The 22,453-nt window shown below is 46.4% G+C and overlaps 1 protein-coding gene across 2 annotated transcripts in view; it reads right to left on the minus strand.

The window, feature by feature from the left end:
• LOC139235027 (netrin receptor UNC5C-like) overlaps nt 1-22,453 on the minus strand; it is a 502,551-nt gene that overhangs the window by 446,494 nt on the left and 33,604 nt on the right. The window contains exon 2 of one of the 2 annotated variants that reach the window (XM_070866124.1): nt 21,169-21,198. The exons of the other annotated variant lie outside the window; for it this stretch is intronic. Coding sequence (XP_070722225.1) covers nt 21,169-21,198 — 30 coding nt within the window. The remainder of the gene's footprint in view (nt 1-21,168; nt 21,199-22,453) is intronic. 2 annotated transcript variants of the gene reach the window in all.

Here is a 22,453-nt window from a genome sequence, read left to right on the forward strand (position 1 = left end):
GGAGTAAAAATAAAATGGGGAAGGTGGCTCAACTGTTGCTAACAAGGGAAATTAAGGATAGTGTTAAATCCAAGGAAGAGACATATAAATTGGCCAGAAAAAGCAGCAAACTTGAGGACTGGGAGAAATTTAGAATCCAGCAGAGGAGAACAAAGTGTTTAATTAGGAGGGGGAAAAGAGAGCGTGAGGGGAAGCTTGCTGGGAACATAAAAACTGACTGCAAAAGTTTCTATAGATATGTGAAGAGAAAAAGACTAGTGAAGACAAATGTAGGTCCTTTGCAGTCAGATTCAGGTGAATTTATAATGGGGAACAAAGAAATGGCAGACCAGTTGAACAAATACTTTGGTTCGGTCTTCACAAAGGAAGACACAAATAACCTTCCAGAAGTACTAGAGGACCAAGGGTCTAGTGAGAAGGAGGAACTGAAGGAAATCCTAATTAGGCGGGAAATTGTGTTGGGGTAATTGATGGGATTGAAGGCCAATAAATCCCTGGGGCCTGATAGTCTGCATCCCAGAGAACGTAAGGAAGAGGCCCTAGAAATAGTGGATGCATTGGTGATCATTTTTCAACAGTCTATCAGTTCCTATGGACTGCAGGGTAGCTAATGTAACCCCACTTTTTAAAAAAGGAGGGAGAGAGAAAACAGGTAATTATAGATTGCTTAGCTTGACATCAGTAGTGGGGAAAATGTTGGAATCAATCATTAAAGATGAAATAGCAGCACATTTGGAAAGCAGTGACAGGATCGGTCCAAGTCAGCATGGATTTATGAAAGGGAAATCATGCTTGACAAATCTTCTAGAATTTTTTGAGGATGTAACAAGTACAGTGGACAAGGGAGAACCAGTGGATGTGGTGTATTTGGACTTACAAAAGGCTTTTGACAATGTCCCACACAAGAGATTGGTGTGAAAAATTAAAGCACATGCTATTGGGGGTAATGTACTGACATGGATAGAGAACTGGTTGGCAGACAGGAAGCAGAGAGTCAGGATTAATGGGTCCTTTTCAGAATGGCAGGCAATGACTAGTGGGGTGCCGCAGGGCTCAGTGCTAGGACCCCATCTATTTACAATATACATCAATGATTTAGATGAAGGAATTGAGTGTAATATCTCCAAGTTTGCAGATGACACTAAGGTGGGTGGCGGTGTGAGCTGTGAAGGGGACGCTAAGAGGCTGCAGGGTGACTTGGACAGGTTAGCTGAGTGGGCAAATGCATAGCAGATGCAGTATAATGTGGATCAATGTGAGGTTATCCACTTTGGAGGCAAAAACATGAAGGCAGAATATTATCTGAATGGCGGCAGATTAGGAAAAGGGGAGGTGCAACGAGACCTGGGTGTCATGGTACATCAGTCATTGAAAGTTGGCATGCAGGTACAGCAGGCGGTGAAGGCGGCAAATAGTGTGTTGGCCTTCATAGCTAGGGAACTTGAGTTTAGGAGCAGGGAGGTCTTACTGCAGTTGAACAGGGTCTTGTTGAGGCCTCACCTGGAATATTGTGTTCAGTTTTGGTCTCCTAATCTGAGGAAGGACATTCTTGCTATTGAGGGAGTGCAGCGAAGGTTCACCAGACTGATTCCCGGGATGGCAGGACTGACATATGAGGAGAGACTGGATCGACTGGGCCTGTATTCACTGGAGTTTAGAAGGATGAGAGGTGATCTCATAGAAACATATAAAATTCTGATGGGACTGGACAGGTTAGATGCAGGAAGAATGTTCCTGATGTTGGGAAAGTCTAGATCCAGGAGACACAGTCTAAAGATAAGGGGTGAGCCATTTAGGACTGAGATGGTGTTTAAGTAAATTTTAGTAAGTAAATTAATTTAAGGGTTAAGTCATGGCAGGAGAGCTCGGACCCGTGTCATGCTCCTCCTGTGCTATGTGGGAAATCAGGGACGCTTCCAGTATCCCTGACTACTATGTGTGCGGGAAGTGTGTCCAGCTGCAGCTCCTGACGGCACTGGAGCTGCGGATGGACTCACTCTGGAGCATACACGATGCTGAGAATGTTGTGGATAGCACATTTAGTGAGTTGGTCACACCGCAGGTAAGGGTTAGGACAGATAGTGAATGGGTGACCAAGAGACATGGCAAGAGCAGGAAGGTAGTGCAGGAGTCCCCTGCGGTCATCGCCCTCTAAAACAGATATACCGTTTTGGATACAGTTGGGGGAGGTGACTTACCAGGGGAAGGCACCAGCAGCCAGGTTCATGGCACCGTGGGTGGCTCTGCTGCACAAAAGGGCAGGAAAAAGAGTGGGAGAGCTATAGTGATAGGTGACTCTATTGTAAGGGTAATAGATTGGAGTTTCTGTGGCTGCAACCGAGACTCCAGGATGGTATGTTGCCTCCCTGGTGCAAGGGTCAAGGATGTCTCAGAGCGGCTGCAGAGCATTCTGGAGAGGGAGGGTGAACAGCCAGTTGTCGTGGTACATGTAGGTACCGACATAGGTAAGAAGCGGGTAGAGGTCCTACAAGCTGAATTTAGGGAATTAGAAGTTAAATTAAAAAGTAGGACCTCAAAGGTAGTAATCTCTGGATTGCTACCAGTGCCACGTGCTAATCAGTGTAGAGGGAGCAGGATAGTTAGAATAAATACGTGCAAGAGGGAGGGATTCAAATTCCTGGGACATTGGAACCAGTTCTGGGGGAAGTGGGACCTGTACAAAAGGGACGGTCTGCACTTGGGCAGGACTGGAATTGATGTCCTAGGGGTAACATTTGCGAAAGCAGTTCTGGAGTGTTTAAACTAATATGGCAGGGGGATGGAAACCTATGCAGTGAGACAGGGCGAAGTAATATGGAGTCAGAAACAGATGGTAGAAAGGTAAAAAGCAATAGTGGAAGGCCGAGTAAACAAAGGCAAGAAACAAAAAGGGCCACACTACATCATAATTCTAAAAGGACAAAGGGTGTTAAAAAAAACAAGCCTGAAGGCTTTGAGTCTTAATGCAAGGAGTATCCGTAATCAGGTGGATGAATTAACTGTGCAAATAGATGTTAAACAGATATGATGTGATTGGGATTACAGAGACGTGGCTCCAGGATGATCAGGGCTGGGAACTCAACATCCAAAGGTATTCAACATTCAGGAAGGATAGAATAAAAGGAAAAGGAGGTGGGGTAGCAGTGCTGGTTAAAGAGGAGATTAATGCAATAGTTAGGAAGGACATTAGATTGGATGATGTGGAATCTATATGGGTAGAGCTGCAGAACACCAAAGGGCAGAAAACGTTCTTGGGAGTTGTGTCCAGACCTCCAAAAAGTAGTAGTGATGTTGTGGAGGGCATCAAACAGGAAATTAGGGGTGCATGCAATAAAGGTGCAGCAGTTATCATGGGTGACTTTAATATGCATATAGATTGGGCTAACCAAACTGGAAGCAATACGGTGGAGGAGGATTTCCTGGAGTGCATAAGGGATGGTTTTCTAGACCAATATGTCGAGGAACCAACTAGGGGGGAGGCCATCTTAGACTGGGTGTTGTGTAATGAGAGAGGATTAATCAACAATCTCGTTGTGCGAGGCCCCTTATGGAAGAGTGACCATAATATGGTGGAATTCTACATTAGGATGGAGAATGAAACATTCAGAGACCATGGTCCAGAACTTAAAGAAGGGTAAATTTGAAGGTATGAGGCGTGAATTGGCTAGGATAGATTGGCGAATGATACTGAAGGGGTTGACTGTGGATGGGCAATGGCAGACATTTAGAGACCGCATGGATGAACGACAACAATTGTACATCCCTGTCTGTCGTAAAAATAAAAAAGGGAAGGTGGCTCAACCGTGGCTATCAAGGGAAATCAGGGATAGTATTAAAGCCAAGGAAGTGGCATACAAATTGGCCAGAAATAGCAGCGAACCTGGGGACTGGTAAAAATTTAGAACTCAGCAGAGGAGGACAAAGGGTTTGATTAGGGCAGGGAAAATAGAGTACGAGAGGAAGCTTGCAGGGAACATTAAGACGGACTGCAAAAGCTTCGATAGATATATAAAGAGAAAAAGGTTAGTAAAGACCCGTAGGTCCCCTTCAGTTAGAATCAGGGGAAGTCATAACGGGGAACAAAGAAATGGCAGATCAATTGAACAAGTACTTTGGTTCGGTATTCATTATGGAGGACACAAACAACCTTCCGGATATAAAAGGGGTCAGAGGGTCTAGTAAGAAGGAGGAACTGAGGGAAATCCTTATTAGTCGGGAAATTGTGTTGGGGAAATTGATGGGATTGAAGGCCGATAAATCCCCAGGGCCTGATGGACTGCATCCCAGAGTACTGAAGGAGGTGGCCTTGGAAATAGCGGATACATTGACAGTCTATTTCCAACTGGATCAGTTCCTATGGAGTGGAGGGTAGCCAATGTAACCCTACTTTTTAAAAAGAGGGAGAAAAAAAACAGGCAATTATAGACCGGTCAGCTTGACATCGGTAGTGGGTAAAATGATGGAATCAATTATTAAGGATGTCATAGCAACGCATTTGGAAAGAGGTGACATGATAGGTCCAAGTCAGCATGGATTTGTGAAAGGGAAATCATGCTTGACAAATCTTCTGAAATTTTTTGAGGATGTTTCCAGTAGAGTGGACAAGGGAGAACCAGTTGATGTGCTGTATTTGGACTTTCAGAAGGCTTTCGACAAGGTCCCACACAAGCGATTAATGTGCAAAGTTAAAGCACATGGGATTGGGGGTAGTGTGCTGACATGGATTGAGAACTGGTTGGCAGACAGGAAGCAAAGAGTAGGAGTAAATAGGTACTTTTCAGAATGGCAGGCAGTGCCTAGTGGGGTACCGCAAGGTTCTGTGCTGGGGCTCCAACTGTTTACATTGTACATTAATGATTTAGACGAGGGGATTAAATGCAATATCTCTAAATTTGCGGATGACACTCAGTTGGGTGGCAGTGTGAGCTGCGAGGAGGATGCTATGAGGCTGCAGAGTGACTTGGATAGGTTAGGTGAGTGGGCAAATGCATGGCAGATGAAGTATAATGTGGATAAATGTGAGGTTATCCACTTTGGTGGTAAAAACAGAGAGACAGACTATTATCTGAATGGTGACAGATTAGGAAAAGGGGAGGTGCAACGAGACCTGGGTGTCATGATGCATCAGTCATTGAAGGTTGGCATGCAGGTACAGCAGGCGGTTAAGAAAGCAAATGGCATGTTGGCCTTCATAACGAGGGGATTTGAGTACAGGGGCAGGGAGGTGTTACTACAGTTCTACAGGGCCTTGGTGAGGCCACACCTGGAGTATTGTGTACAGATTTGGTCTCCTAACTTGAGGAAGGACATTCTTGCTATTGAGGGAGTGCAGCGAAGGTTCACCAGGCTGATTCCCGGGATGGCTGGACTGACATATCAAGAAAGACTGGATCAACTGGGCTTGTATTCACTGGAGTTCAGAAGAATGAGAGGGGATCTCATAGAAACATAGAAACATAGAAAATAGGTGCAGGAGTAGGCCATTCGGCCCTTCTAGCCTGCACCGCCATTCAATGAGTTCATGGCTGAACATTCAACTTCAGTACCCCATTCCTGCTTTCTCGCCATACCCCTTGATCCCCCTAGTAGTAAGGACCTCAGCTAACTCCTTTTTGAATATATTTAGTGAATTGGCCTCAACAACTTTCTGTGGTAGAGAATTCCACAGGTTCACCACTCTCTGGGTGAAGAAGTTCCTCCGCATCTCGGTCCTAAATGGCTTACCCCTTATCCTTAGACTGTGACCTCTGGTTCTGGACTTCCCCAACATTGGGAACATTCTTCCTGCATCTAACCTGTCTAACCCCGTCAGAATTTTAAATGTTTCTATGAGGTCCCCTCTCATTCTTCTGAACTCCAGTGAATACAAGCCCAGTTGATCCAGTCTTTCTTGATAGGTCAGTCCCGCCATCCCGGGAATCAGTCTGGTGAATCTTCGCTGCACTCCCTCAATAGCAAGAATGTCCTTCCTCAGGTTAGGAGACCAAAACTGTACACAATACTCCAGGTGTGGCCTCACCAAGGCCCTGTACAACTGTAGCAACACCTCCCTGCCCCTGTACTCAAATCCCCTTGCTATGAAGGCCAACATGCCATTTGCTTTCTTAACCGTTTAAAATTCTGACGGGTTTAGACAGGTTAGATGCAGGAAGAATGTTCCCAATGTTGGGGAAGTCCAGAACCAGGGGTCACAGTCTAAGGATAAGGGGTAAACCATTTAGGCACAAGATGAGGAGAAACTTCTTCACCCAGAGAGTGGTGAACCTGTGGAATTCTCTACCACAGAAAGTTGTTGAGGCCAATTCACTAAATATATTCAAAAAGGAGTTAGATGTAGTCCTTACTACTCGGGGGATCAAGGGTTATGGCGAGAAAGAAGGAATGGGGTACTGAAGTTGCATGTTCAGCCATGAACTCATTGAATGGCGGTGCAGGCTCGAAGGGCCGAAGGGCCGAATGGCCTACTCCTGCACCTATTTTCTATGTTTCTATACTTCTTCACTCAGAGAGTTGTTAACCTGTGGAATTCTCTACCGCAGAGAGTTGTTGATGCCAGTTCATTGGATATATTCAAGAGGGAGTTAGATATGGCCCTTGTGGCTAAAGGGATGAAGGGGTATGGAGAGAAAGCAGGAAAGGCGGATCTCAGGTGAATGATTAGCCATGATCTTATTGAATGGTGGTGCAGGCTCGAAGGGCCGAGTGGCCTACTCCTGCACCTATTTTCTATGTTTCTATATTTCAGTCAGTCCCACTCCCCCTCTCTTTCCCCAAAGCCCTGCAATTTCCCCCCCCACCCCAAAGTATTTCTCCTATTCCCCTTTGGAAAGCCACTATTGAATCTGCTTCCACCGTCCTTTCAGTAAGTGCGTTCCAGATCACAACAACTCGCTGCTTGAGAAGAAATCTCTCTTCATCTGCTCCCCGCCAATTACCTGAAATCAGTGTCCACTCGGTATTAAATCTCTGTAATAGCCAGAACGCAGAATGAAAATATCTCCACTGATTCACTACTGATGTATTAGCAAAATGAGGCATGGGACTGTTTACCACAGACAAGCACTGTGAAGTGAAGAAATGGTCCAGACATTAGCATTTCAGGTATTAGAAATATGAGCATAGAATACAAAAGCAAAGAGGTAATAGTAAATTAGTACAAGGCATCAGTGAGAGCATTGTGCGCAGCATTAACTGCCCTGAAGGCATAGAATGTGAACATTTCAGATTTACCAGGATGATACCAGAGACGTGAAATTATAGTTACAAGGAGTGCCTTGATTAGGACTATAACTACCTGAACATCAGAGGCCAAAAAGATAAATAGAGATTTATTATTTTTTTTAAATGAAGCCTGCTCACCCATCACCCACTGTGCTCGCTGCCCCGTGTCCTAACTCATACCAAGTTCCACTCACCCATCACCCCGTGCTCGCTGCCCCATGCCCTAACTCGCACCAAGTCACGCTCACCCACCACCCCCCTGTGCTCGCTGCCCCGTGTCCTAACTCGTACCAAGTCCTGCTCACCCATCACCCCCTGTGCTCGCTGCCCTGTGCCCTAACTTGCACCAAGTCCCGCTCACCCATCACCTCCTGTGCTCGCTGCCCCGTGTCCTAACTTGCACCAAGTCATGCTCAATCATCACCCCCTGTGCTCGCTGCCCCGTGCCCAAACTCGCACCAAGTCACGCTCACCCACCACCCCCCTGTGCTCGCTGCCCCGTGTCCTAACTCGCACCGAGTTCCGCTCACCCATCACCTCCTGTGCTCGCTGCCCCATGTCCTAACTTGCACCAAGTCCTGCTCACCCATCACCCCCTGTGCTCGCTGCCCCGTGTCCTAACTCGCACCATGTCCCGCTCACCCATCACCCCCTCCAGGTGCTCGCTAACCTGCATTGGCTCCCGGTTAAGTGACACCTCAATTTCAAAATTCTCATCCTTGTTCTCAAATCCCTCCGTAGCCTTGCCCCTCCCTATCTCTGTAATTTCCTCCAGCTCCTCAACCACCCGAGATGTCTGCGCTCCTCTAATTCTGCCCTCCTGAGCATCCCTGATTATAATCACTCCACCATTGGTGGCCGTGCCTTCTGTTGCCTGGGCCCCAAGCTCTGGAACTCTCTCCCTAAACCTCTCTACCTCTCTTTCCTCCTTCAAGACGCTCCTTAAAACCCATCTCTTTGACCAACCTGCGCTAATTTCTACTTATGTGGCTCGGTGTCAAATTTATTTGTTTTGTCTTATAACACTGCTGTGAAGCGCCTTGGGATGTTTTACTGCATTAAATGCGCTATATAAATATAAGTTGTTGTTGTAGTATGTTATTCATATTCAGAATTGCAAACAGGTATTTCTTAAGATTTTGAGACACTAAGCATATTGAAATTAAATGAGCTACATATTCAGATTTCATTTTAATAATAGCTGTGACATTCACGAATGTAGCAGAGTGGAGTGGAAAAGGTCTCTGTTGTCATCATCATCATCACAGGCAATCCCTCGAAATCGAGGAAGACTTACTTCCACTCTAAAAGTGAGTTCTCAGGTGACTGAACAGTCCAATACGGGAATTACAGTCTCTGTCACAGGTGGGACAGACAGTGGCTGAAGGAAAGGGTGGGTGGGGAGTCTGGTTTGCCGCACGCTCCTTCCGCTGCCTGCGTTTGCTTTCTGCATGCTCTCGGCGACGAGACTCGAGGTGCTCAGCGCCCTCCCGGATGCTCTTCCTCTACTTAGGGAGATTGACCACCCTGATTCGTGTTCCTTTGTCAGAAAGTGCAAAGTCACAGAAATGAGTCAGTGAGTGCCAATACCAAGCCAGATTTGATACCGGGTGTAATGTATTTTATTCCTGGGTTCTTTGCTTAAGAATTCATAGCAACACATTGCAATTAAGAACTAGTTGTTTTATTAGCAAAGGTTTAACAATCACACTACACATTACCAGTTCATCCACCAGGCTCACAACCACCTGCCCCATTGTGGATCCCCCGAACCCAACTGGCCGGGGTTTTATTGAGTCTTGTGAACGTCACATGACTGGCTAAGCCATTCCCAACTCAAACATGCTCCACAAACCCGTGAGCATCCCACGTAAAACATCCCACGGCAATATTTTGAAGAAGAGCAGGGGGAGTTATCCTCGATTTCCGGGGGCCGATATTTATCCCTCAATCAACATAAAAAAAAACAGATGATCTGGTCATTACCACATTGCTGTTTGTGGGAGCTTGCTGTGTGCAAATTGGCTGCCGCATTTCCCACATTACAGCAGTGACTACACTCCAATAGTACTTCATTGGCTGTAAAGTGCTTTGAGACACTCTGTGGTCTTTCAAGATGACTACTTTCGGAATAATGCCCAACAGAAGCTTTACCTTTTAAAAGAGGTTAGAACTTGTCTTGTGAAGAGACCCCACAGCCTTTCACCGCCCACCCCCCCCCCCCACCTCCCTCAGCGAGAAGTCTGGTTTGTGTCAGTCTGGGATGCTCTGACCCGCAATTTACCAGCTTAAAGCAGAACAACCAGGCTTTTAAAAGATGTTATCTTCAATCACTAAATAGTTCCTCATTACGGACTTTGCTTTCAAAAAGTCACTCATGGCGTTACGTGATTTCTCTTTGAATTGCTGGCATTTTACAAGCTGGGTCTCAGATTCCTTAAACGCACACAGACATTTTTTTGCACACTTGCGACTCTTGATCCGTATCCGATTTTTTTTTTCATCACTCTAATGAGCCCAGAACCAAGCCACACGATCAGAACTGAGACAGGATTGTTGATTAGAGGAGGAGGAGAGCACGTGCAGCAGGAGCTGAGCATTTCATTCCACGCACAGCCGCAATTCAAAAAAGCAAAAGCACAAAGGTACGCTGGCAAATTTACCGAAATACCCCCGTCGAAATATAGCAGGACCCTCCAAAATACAGCAACAGGATGCAGTATTAGATCCACCAAATATACAATCACATCAACAAACATATAGCATCAAGGCATAGCAATGGACCCACCGAAATATACTAGCAAATGCTCCAAAACAGATCATCATAACCACCAACATATACCACAAAACAACAGCAGCTAGCATTTATATAGCGCCTTTTAATGTGGATAAACATCCACAGGAGTGATTATCAGACAAAGTTTTACACCGAGCCATGTAAGGAGGTATTAGGGCAAAATATTTGGGCGAAAGCTTGGTCAAAGAGGTAGGTTTTAAGAAGCATGTTCAAGGAAGAAAGAGAGGTAGAGAAGTTTAGGAAGGGAGTTTCAGAGCTTGGGACCCAGGCAGCTGAAGGCACGGCCACCAATGGCAGATGCTCAAGAGGCCAGAATTAGAGGAGCGCAGGCTTCTCCGAGAGTTGAACCTCAGGACATCCCAAAATACATCACAGCCGCAGAAGTACTTTTGAAGTGCGATCACTGTTGTAACGTGGGAAACGCGGCAGCCAATCTGCGCACAGCAAGCTCCCACACACACACACACACACACACACACAGCCACGGGATAATGACCACTGTTTTTAGTGATGATGGTTGAGGGATAAATATTGGCCAGGACACCGGGGAAAACTCCCCAGCTCTTTTTTTGAAATAGTGCCGTGAGATCTTTAACTCCACGCCTCCCCCTACCCCACCCCTGCATCACCCCACCCGCCCATGCATAATTTCAGGAAGAATAATTCAGTATCATCCTGTCTTGTTTCTGTTGTTAAAGAGCAAATGGGGCCTTGTTTTAATGCCTCACCTGAAAGACGGCATTGCTTCATTCTACTAGTTACTTGTCATCAAGAAAATTACTCCCTATCTCCAACAAAACCCCCACCCCTTCAAAGAAAGCACACAGGGTGTCAATGGCATCTGCTGGACTGGACAGAAGAAAGACAGGTTCCAAAAAAATAAAATGAACCATACTAATTAATTAAGTTCCCATTTTTTCTTTACAAGAACAAACAAAACCAGGAGACTAACCAGCCCTGAAAAATAATCAGTTCAAAAAATAAATCTCTTGGGACATAGCTTATCAACCAGGACACCTGGTCAATGTATACTGCTGTCCTCATAATAACAGAAACCCCCCCTTTTAAAATAAATACTCCAAAGGCCTGCCTGAAGGAGACATAGCAGAAACATTCAAGCCAGAAGCTCTGGAATTCCCTCCCTAAGCCTCTCCGCCTCTCGAACTCTCTCTCTCCTCCTTAAAACCTGCCTCTTTGAGCAAGCTTTTGGTCACCTGTCGTAATATGTCCACACATGGCTCGGTGTCAAAACTTGCTTGATAACATAGGAACGGGAGAAAGCTTTTTATCCCCTCGAGACTGTTTCGCCATTTCATTATCAGAATTGGCAGTCCTTTGGAATCGAGGAAGACTCACTTCCACTCTAAAAGTGAGTTCTCAGGTGGCTGAACAGTCCAATACAGGAATTACAGTCTCTGTCACAGGTGGGACAGACAGTGGTTGGAGGAAAGGGAGGGTGGGACTGGTTTGCCGCACGCTCCTTCCGCTGTCTGCGCTTGTTTTCTGCATGCTCTCGGTGACGAGACTCGAGGTGCTCAGCGCCCTCCCGGATGCTCTTCCCCCACTTAGGGTGATCTCTGGCCAGGGACTCCCAGGTGCCGGTGGGGATGTTGCATTTTATCAAGGAGGGTGTCCTTGAAACGTTTCCTCTGCCCACCTAAGGCTCGCTGGCCTTGAGATCACGGCTGATCTGCGACCTAACTCCGTCTACCTGCCTTTGCCCCATATCCCTTAATGGCTTTTGCTTAATGGGACATTTTTTCCACGTTAAAGGTGTTTATTAGAATTCTTTGAGGATATAACGAGCATGGTGGATAGAGGTGTACCGATGGATGTGGTGTATTTAGATTTCCAAAAGGCATTCGATAAGGTGCCACACAAAAGGTTACTGCAGAAGATAATGTTACGCAGAGTCAGAGGAAATGTATTAGTATGGATCGAGAATTGGCTGGCTAACAGAAAGCAGAGAGTCGGGATAAATGGGTCCTTTTCAGGTTGGAAATCGGTGGTTAGTGGTGTGCCACAGGGATCGGTGCTGGGACCACAACTGTTTACAATATACATCGATGACCTGGAAGAGGGGACAAAGTGTAGTGTAACAAAATTTGCAGATGACACAAAGATTAGTGGGAAAGCGGGTTGTGTAGAGGACACAGAGAGGCTGCAAAGAGATTTAGATAGGTTAAGCGAATGGGCTAAGGTTTGGCAGATGGAATATAATGTCGGAAAATGTGAGGTCATCCACCTTGGAAAAAAAAACAGTAAAAGGGAATATTATTTGAATGGGGAGAAATTACAACATGCTGCAGTGCAGAGGGACCTGGGGGTCCTTGTGCATGAATCCCAAAAAGTTAGTTTGCAGGTGCAGCAGGTAATCAGGAAGGCGAATGGAATGTTGGCCTTCATTGCAAGAGGGATAGAGTACAAAAGCAGGGAGGTCCTGCTGCAACTGTATAGGATATTGGTGAGGCCGCACCTGGAGTACTGCGTGCAGTTTTGGTCACCTTACTTAAGGAAGGATATACTAGCTTTGGAGTGGGGTACAGAGACGATTCACTAGGCTGATTCCGGAGATGAGAGGGTTACCTTATTATGATAGATTGAGCAGACTGGGTCTTTACTCGTTGGAGTTCAGAAGGATGAGGGGTGATCTTATAGAAACATTTAAAATAATGAAAGGGATAGACAAGATCGAGGCAGAGAGGTTGTTTCCACTGGTCGGGGAGACTAGAACTAGGGGGCTCAGCCTCAAAATACGGGGGAGCCAATTTAAAACCGAGTTGAGAAGGAATTTCTTCTCCCAGAGGGTTGTGAATCTGTGGAATTCTCTGCCCAAGGAAGCAGTTGAGGCTAGCTCATTGAATGTATTCAAATCACAGATAGACAGATTTTTAACCAATAAGTGAATTAAGGGTTACGGGGAGCGAGCGGATAAGTGGAGCAGAGTCCACGGCCAGATCAGCCATGATCTTGTTGAATGGCGGAGCAGGCTCGAGGGGCTAGATGGCCTAGTCCTGTTCCTAATTCTTATGTTCTTATGTTCTTAAAAGGATGCAAGGTGTTGTTGTTGCTGCACGGGTTGGAACTGTCTGCGGGACTTCTGCTCGAGAAGGTTGGCAAACTGAAGAGTTCTGAGCTTCAATTACCGTGCGCCAAACTTTACAAAGCTGCTGACAAAACAATGAAAGAATCAACTACATCAAAACTAAAATGGGACAGAGAGTCTCATTTTCCCTCATTGACCCTTTCCCTCTTTAACTCCTCCAATTTCTTCCCTCTCATGAAGTCCACAGATTCCTCTTGGAGAAGGGTCTCGTGGGTGCGAGTTACTTCAGTTGCAGAAGTGAGGGAGGTGCCGTCTCTCGGAAGAGACGTTAAACCGAGGCCCCGTCTGCTCTCAGGTGGATGTAAAAGATCCCAGGGGCACTATTTCGAAGAAGAGCAAGGGGGAGTTATCCCCGGTGTCCTGAGGCCAATATTTATCCCTCAACCAACATCAGTAAAACAGATGATCTGGTCATTATCACATTGCTGTTTGCGGAAGCTTGCTGTGTGCAGATTTGCTTCCGTGGTTCCAACATTACATAGAAACATAGAAAATAGGTGCAGGATCAAGCCATTCAGCCCTTCGAGCCTGCACCACCATTCAATATGATCATGGCTGATCATGCAATCTCAATACCCCACCCCTGCCTTCTCTCCATACCCCCTGATCCCTTTAGCCGTAAGGGCCACATCTAACTCCCTTTTGAATATGTCTAACGAACTGAGCTCAACAACTTTCTGTGGCAGAGAATTCCACAGGTTCACAATTCTCTGAGTGAAGAAGTTTCTCCTCATTTCGGTCCTAAATGGTTTACCCGTTATCTTTAGACTGTGACCCCTGGTTCTGGACTTCCCCAACATCGGGAACATTCTACCTACATCTAACCTGTCCAATCCCGTCAGAATTTTATAAGTTTCTGTGAGATCCCTCTCATTCTTCTAATTTCCAGTGAGTATAAGCCTAGCAGATTCAGTCTTACAACAGTGACAACACTCCAAACACTGGCTAATAGGCGGAGGTCATGAAATGCAAGTCTTTCATCCAGTACCTTTGCCCCATATGGCCGCTCTACACTTGTGAACTTAACCAATAAATTCTGGCAGGTTATTTAATTAAGGGAAAGGCTAGAGGCGTCACAAGCAGAGACTAATCCTGTCCTCACCCCAGTGTCCACATTCATGCACCTTCCAATAGGATTCACTGGGTAGTGGTCAGGAGTGAAAACCTGATTGATTATTCTCCCCCCTCCACCCCACCCCCGCTCAGGTTATTCCCAGTGCACTGAGGCCAACTGTAGCAGCAATAAATGCCGGTCTTGCCAGCGACGCCCACATCCCAAAACTGAATTAAAATGAAATATTTTCAAGCAAAATGTTTTGTGCTTTTTTCTTAATAAAAGCACTTGATAAAGTCCAAAAACAATATAAGATTTCTGTAAAAGCAGCCCTATTTCATAAAAAAGAATTATGAAACATGAATGTTCCAAAGTTCAATTGCAAGCTGGCACATAACGCTTCAAACATTAAAGGATTTGAAACTACCGCTCCCCGCCTGTAATGTATTTGCTTCATGGGCTATTTACTTAAGAATTCATAGCAACACATTGCTATTAAGAACCAGTTGGTTTATTAACAAAGGTTTAACAATCACACTATACATTACCAGTTCATCCACGCCAGCCCAATCCCCCCACGCCCCCTTATCTACGATGAATATCTAAGCCTTGGCTACCATCTTTACTCTGGGGGGAAAAATCATGAAAAATACTTTCACTGTAAAAACGAACTTGGGAGGGGAGGCTGAATTAAAATTGGGATTTGAGTGTTTGATACGGGGCCCAGAATAACAAAGCTGGTTTGAAAAGCTCTCATTTGCTTCGGGCTCACGATGCAAAGACCGCCTGTGATGTTACCCTTCATGTTGCCAATGCTTCTCAACAACTTAAAGGGTGTAATTTCAAGGAAAGACTGTCTGCGCCCTTGGTCTCTACAGGAGGTTGCCAATTCCTGCAGGGGTCTGCAGGAATTGAAGTTTAATCACCAGGACACTACCGGCAGCAAACTGCGGGAGGGAAATCATCAGGGCATTAAAAAAAAAAGTGTATTTTTACTTTTTTTTTTCCATTGAAAACTTCTTTTTATTAGTTAGAAAAATATTTGGAGATGTGAAATATTTGGAGACTGACAATCAAGAAGCATCCAATTGGATGAAGAGACTTATTCGCTTCCTGATTGGCTGTGGGAATATGGGGTGCCGCGGGGATGGATGTGTCAGGCGACCAATGGCGGCAGCCTGCGTCAACCTGTGGCTCAGTGGGTAGCAATCTCTTGCCTTTGAGTCAGAAGGTTGTGGGTTCAAGTCCCACTCCAGGGACATGACCTCAAAAAGCTAGGCTGACACTCCAGTGCCGTGCTGAGGGAGTGCCGCGCTGTTGGAGGTGCCGACTTTCGGATGAAACCGAGGCCCCGTCTGCTCTCTCAGGTGGACGTAAAAGATCCCACGGCACTATTTAGAAGAGGAGCAGGGGAGTTATCCCCGGTGTCCTCGGTTAATATTTATCCCTCAATCAACATCACTAAAAACAGATGATCTGGTCATTATCATCATAGGCAGTCCCTCGGAATCGAGGATGACTTGCTTCCACTCCCAAAGTGAGTTCTCAGGTGACTGAACAGTCCAATACGGGAATTACAGTCTCTGTCACAAGTGGGACAGACAGTGGTTATCACATTGCTGCCTGTGTGTGCAAATTGGCTGCCGCGTTTCCTACATTACAACAGTGACTACACTCCAAAATGTACTTCATTGGCTGTAAAGCGCTTTGGGATTTCCTGGAGCTGTGAAAGGCGTGGTATAAATGCAAATATTTCTTTTTATAAACCACTGCAGTTACATTCCACTACCAGCGATACATCAATTCTAATTTTTAGTGCTGTTCCTTTTGACTTTTATTTAAGCCGTGAGTGGAACACTTAACAAATGGACAGCGTTCTTTTTCAGTTAAGTGCACCCGCACATTAATATCAATCTTCAGTTGTAAAGCAATTGAAACACGAGAAGTGTACTCGAGAGCCAGCCTTTGACTGAAAGGTAACGTTCGGGACTCAGAAGGTTCAATGTTCGAAGCCCCGTTGCAGAATGTTCCGGCGAATGGAGATCGAAGCTCCGGCTCGGAATCCTGGCTTGATACCCAGCAGGATATTGGCCCCCAGTCAGTGTGGGTGGTGCCCACCCCCCCCCTCCCCCAATCGCTTGGGGCACGAGAGCACATAAAACCCTCCCACCCTATAGGACTAGCCCCCTCACCCCATCTCCCCCACTCCCCCACCCCACAGGTTAGCATCGAGATGGTTACGGCCATGAAGGGAGTGCTCGCGTCGTGGCACATCAACTGTTGATCAACCCGTGAATTCTCCCTCTTCAAGTCCTTCCCCAAGGCAAGTGTGCGGAGAAACCTAAACCACAACATTGTCACCTTGTCAAACTGTTAATCGTAAGAACATAAGAATTGGGAGCAGGAGTAGGCCATTTGGCCCCTCGAGCCTGCTCCGCCATTCAGTAAGATCATGGCTGATTTGATCTTAGACCTCAACTCCACTTCCCTGCCTGCTCCCACAACCCTGGGAGCACAGACGGGGCCTCGGTTTAATGTCTCATCCGAATGACTGCACCACTCCCTTCTTCACGGCAAATGAGCCAAAGATGGGCAGAGGACACGTTACAAGGACACCCTCAAAGCATCACTGATAAAGTTCAATATCCCCACTGACACCTGGGAGTCCCTGGCCAAAGACCGCTCCAAGTGGAGGAAGAGCATCACTGCAGTGTCAGCCTAGATTTATGTGCTCAAGGCCCTGGAGTGGGACTTGAACCCACGACCTTCTGACTCAGAGGCGAGAGAGTGCTACCCACTGAGCCACAGCTGACAATAAAGTTATGGACCAAATTGAAAAGGCCCCCCCTGCATTAAAAAACCTGACCCTATATTGGCCCTTAATTACTTGCTGGTTTTTACAAGCCCATTGGGAAGAAGAAGCCCTCAGCCGTCACTGTTTGGATGAAACTGACCCGAAACTGTTGCTGCAGAAATGGCTTCAAACCACGCCAGAAAAGACGTATTCTGGAACAGAGCAGGTTGTGAGCGAGACATTCCGTAACATCGCCTGTCTCCGCCCTTGCCTCAGCTCATCCGCTGCTGAAACCCTCATCCGTGCCTTTGTCATCTCTAGACTGAACTATTCCAACGCACTCCTGGCTGGCCTCCCACTTTCCACCCTACGTAAACTAGAGGTGATCCAAAACTCGGCTGCCCCATGTCCTAACTCACACCAAGTCCCGCTCACCCATCACCCCCTGTGCTCGCTGACCTACATTGGCTCCCGGTGAAGCAACGCCTCAATTTCAAAATTCTCATCCTTGTTTACAAATCCCTCCATGGCCTCGCCCCTCCCTATCTCTGTAATCTCCTCCAGCCCCACAGCCACAGCCCCCGCATCCCCCCTCCCCCCCCGCAAGATGTCTGTGTTCCTCTAATTCTGCCCTCCTGAGCATCCCTGATGATAATCACTCAACCATTAGTGGCCGTGCCTTCTGTTGCCTGGGCCCCAAGCTCTGGAACTCCCTGCCTAAATCTCTCCGCCTCTCTTTCCTCCTTTAAGATGCTCCCTAAAACCTCCCTCTTGGTCATCTGCCGTAATTTCTTCTTATGTGGCTCGATGTCAAATTTATCTGTTTTGTCTTATAACACTGCTGTGAAGCGCCTTGGGACATTTTACTACGTTAAAGGCGCTATATAAATACAAGTTGTTGTTGAGACATTGAACGCTGAAACCTCAGTGCTGCCCACTCCCCATGCTGCTGTGGCCTGGATCTTGTCCAGTTCCCTTTCACTAACCAGCCCTGCAGCAATCCCCCTTGCCCTCGACACGCACACACACCACACATGGCTCTGTGATTTCAGAACGTTACAAACACCAGGAGTCCAGAAGCTCCCATTACATGAAATCCAAAACAACTTCAAACGGTGGGAGAGATCTGTTTCTGGAGCGTGTCAATCAAGGAGACCCTGATAAAGGGCAACGGCCCCTCACTGCCCCCGGACACTGTTCCCCACGTAAATTGCTGGCTGCACTTCCTGCTCACTGGTTGCGCTGTGGAACTCCCCACAGCCGGCAATCACTTCTGACGTAAGGCATCCCCTTTTCTGCTCCAGTGTCGCTGTTAAACACCCCATTAAAAGTTAAGCCTTGTGGAAAGAGGTGTAGTTGGGGTTTTAGCAGGATGTGGACTGTCAGCTGTGGCTTAGTGGGCAGGACTCTCGCCTCTGAGTCAGAAGGTTGTGGGTTCAAGTCCCACTCCAGAGACTTGAGCACATAAATCTAGGCTGACACACCCAGTGCAGTGCTGAGAGAGTGCAGCACTGTCAGAGTTGCCATCTTTCAGATAAGACGTTAAACTGAGGCTCCGTCTGCTCTCTCAGGTGGACGTAAAAGATCCCACAGCACTATTTCGAAGAAGAGCAGGGAAGCTATCCCCGGTGTCCTGGGGCCAATATTTATCCCTCAATCAACATAAAAAAACCCAGATCATTTGTGTTATCACATCGCTGCTTGCTGGGTGCAATTTGGCTGCTGCATTTCCTAAATTACAACAGTGACTACACTCCAAAAGTACTTCATTGGCTGAAAAGCGCTTTGAGACAACTGGTGGTCATGGAAGGCGCCCTATAAATGCAAGTCTTTCTATCTCATCAGCATCTTTCTGGGAATCTGCGCACTTTAATTATGATGTCCCATCATCAGACTCAACTCAGACCACTAAGGAACGCTCCTCTCACACGCGCTGCCTGTCGTCAATGGCGATTCGCTATACTAGAAACTCACTATGCAAACGATGTACAATGGACTGCAATTGAGTTAAAGCCAAGACAGAACTTTGTGCAAATATGTTTTATAACACGCAGGGATGACTGAACAGGCAAGGCTCTTTCCTCTAGAAAAGGCTGAGCCGATAGAGATCTTTAAAGTTGTGATGGGGTTTGATAGAGTAGACGTAGAGAAGATGTGAAGAGTCCAAAGCTAGAGTAGACAAATATAAGATCGTCACTCATGAATCCAATAATGAATTCAGGAGAAACCTCTCTACCCAGAGGGCGGTGAGAATGTGCAACTCGCTGCCACAGGGAGTGTTTGAGGCAAATAGTATCGATGCATTTAAGGGGAAGCTGGATAAACACATGAGGGGGAAAAGGAATGCTGAGAAGATGTTTCCCCTCGTGGGGGAATCTAGAACTAGGGGGCATAGTTTCAGAATAAGGGGCCGCCAATTTAAAACTGAGACGAGGAGGAATTTCTTTTCTCAGACGGTAGTAAATCTGTGGAATTCTCTGCCCCAGAGAGCTGTGGAGGCTGGGTCATTGAATATATTCAAGGTGGAGATAGACAGATTTTTGATCGATAAGGGAGTCAAGGGTGATGGGGAGCGGGCGGGGAAGTGGAGCTGAGTCCATGATCGGATCAGCCATGATCTTATGGAATGGCGAAGCAGGCTCGAGGGGCCAAATGGCCGACTCCTGCTCCTATTTCTTATGTTCGTCTGAAAACAAGGATATGGTGATGGAGTGAGATGGAGAGGGATGGGAGGAGACTTGTGTGGAGCATAAACACCGGCATGGAGCAGTTGGGCCCAATGGCTTGTTTCTGTGCTGTACATTCTATACACGAGAATCTTACACAACATCAATTCTTTAAATCTACTTCGTTTTTTGTTAATTTTTGTTTACAGATGACACTCATTTAAAATAAAAACACACAACGTTCAAACATCGTTCATTGTCATCTCAAAAGTGCATTAGAAATTATTTCTTTCGGAATAGAATACATTGATTGATACTCAAGGTTCTCCAAAACTCTAGCTTTACCCTAATGTTAACTTTTAACCCTTTCCCTCCAGTGCATGTGATCACCCCCTGTGCTCGCTGACCTACATTCACTCCTGCTCCGGCGACGCCTTGATTTCGAAAAGTCTTATCCTTGTGTTCAGATCCCTCCCTGGTCTCGCCCCCTTCCTATCTCTGTAACCTCCTCCAGCCCCACAACATTTCGACATCGCTGCGCTCCTCCAATTCTGCCCTCTTGAGCATCCCACGATTCCCATCGCTCCGCCATTGGCGATTTGCCTGGGCCCTAAGCTCTGGAATTCTCTCCCCAAACCTCTCCGCCTCTCTACTTCCTTTAAGACACTCCTTAAAATCTACCTCTTTGACAAAGCTTTGGCATCCTGCCCTAATATCTCCTTATGCGGCTCAGTGTCAAAGTTTTGCTCGATAACACTCTTACATAAGAAATAGGAGCAGGAGTAGGCCATACGGCCCCTCGAGCCTGCTCCACCATTTAATACGATCATGGCTGATCCGATCATGGACTCAGGTCCACTTCCCTGCCAACTCCCCATACCTCTTATTCCCTTATCAGTTAAGATACTGTCTATCTCTATCTTAACTTTATTCAATAACCCAGCTTCCACAGCTCTCTGAGGCAGCGAATTCCACAGCTTTACAACCCTCAGAGAAGAAATTCCGTCTCATCTCAGTTTTAAATGTACGGCCCCATATTCTGAGACTATGCCCCCTAGTTTTAGTTTCCCCTATGAGTGGAAACATCCTCTCTGCATCCATCTTGTCAAGCCCCCTCATAATCTTACACGTTTCAATAAGATCACCTCTCATTCTTCTGAATTCCAATGAGTAGAGGTCCAACCTACTCAACCTTTCCTCATAAGTCAACCCCCTCATTTCCAGAATCAACCTAGTGAACCTTCTCTGAACTGCCTCCAAAGCAAGTATATCCTTTCGTAAATATGGAAACCAAAACTGCACACAGTATTCCAGGTGTGGCCTCACCAGCACCCTGTATAACTTGTGAAGCGCCTTGTATCTTTTGACTATGTTAAAGGCGCTATATAAATGCAGTTGTTATTGTCGTCTGTTCAGTATTTATAGCAAAATAATTAGCGTTCTCTTTTACAATGCGGTTGGAACGTCACTAAGAACACAAAGGAAATCTTCACAAACATTCCAACAGAGAGCAACCAAACGAATTCTTACCCCATGGTAGATAGTTCGGAGCTTTTAAATCTATAAGAAAGAAAAAAAAGACTTGGATTTATACAGCTCCTCTCACAACCACCCAATGTCTCAAAGCGCTTTACAGCCAATGAAGTACTTTTGGAGTGTAGTCATTGTTGCAATGCAGGAAAAACAGCAGCCACTTTGCGCACAGCAAGCTCCCACACACAGCAATGTGATAATGACCAGATAATCTGTTTTTGTTATGTTGATTGAGGGATAAATATTGGTCCCAGGACACTGGGGATAACTCCCCCTGCTCCTCTTCGAAATTGTGCCGTGGGATTTTTTACGTCCACCTGAGAGAGCAGACGGGGCCTCGGTTTAACGTCTCATCCGAAAGACAGCACCTCCAACAGTGCGGCACTCCCTCAGCACTGCACTGGGAGTGTCGGCCTGGGAGTGTGGGACTTGAACCCACAACTATCTGACTCAGAAACAAGTGTGCTGCCCACTGAGCCACAGCTGACACAATTTAAACCTACCTGCCAGTCATCGGAATGTAAACTGGGGGCGTCTGGCCCGAACTGCCCTCCATTTCTCACCGGGCAGGTTAGGTTAAAATCAAGGCTGATATGCTGTGGTGTTTGTTCAAACGGGGTACGTTTCAAGCAAATGTGAGTGTTTAGAAATGCAGCAAAGATTTACACAGCTGCTGGTTGTCTACAGCTGTTGCAGGTTCAGGAAGCGGGACCATCTATCCAAAGGGAATTTAAAAAAAAATCTTTCAAAGGTAAAATTGCAGGATTTAACCAGGATAGGAAGGATCTATTTCCCTTAGCAGAGGGGTCAACACCCAGGGGCATAGATTTAAAGTGATTGGGGGGATGTTTACATAGAAACATAGAAATTTATAGCGCAGCAGGAGGTCCATCGTGTCCGCGCCGGCCGACAAAGAGCCGCACGGCCCTCGGTCAGCAGCCCTGAAGGTTACATATAAATCTATGAACAATGATGGAAAGGCAAAGAGCACCCAGCCCAACCAGTCCGCCCCACAGCACTGCAACACCCCTTATACTAAAACATTCTACACTCCACCCCAACTGGAGCCATGTGATCTCCTGGGAGAGGCAAAAACTAGATAAAAACCCAGGCCAATTTAGGGAGAAAAAAATCTGGGAAAATTCCTCTCCAACCCATCCAGGTGATCGAGACTAGTCCAGATCATCACTCTGGCCATATTCTATTCCCTGCAGTACTTACCATTATATCTGCTCCATCCAACGAAAGGTCATCCAGTCTAATCCCAATTACCAGCTCTAGG

The sequence above is a fragment of the Pristiophorus japonicus genome, chromosome 2, assembly GCF_044704955.1.
Source record: "Pristiophorus japonicus isolate sPriJap1 chromosome 2, sPriJap1.hap1, whole genome shotgun sequence".
Taxonomy (NCBI): domain Eukaryota; kingdom Metazoa; phylum Chordata; class Chondrichthyes; family Pristiophoridae; genus Pristiophorus; species Pristiophorus japonicus.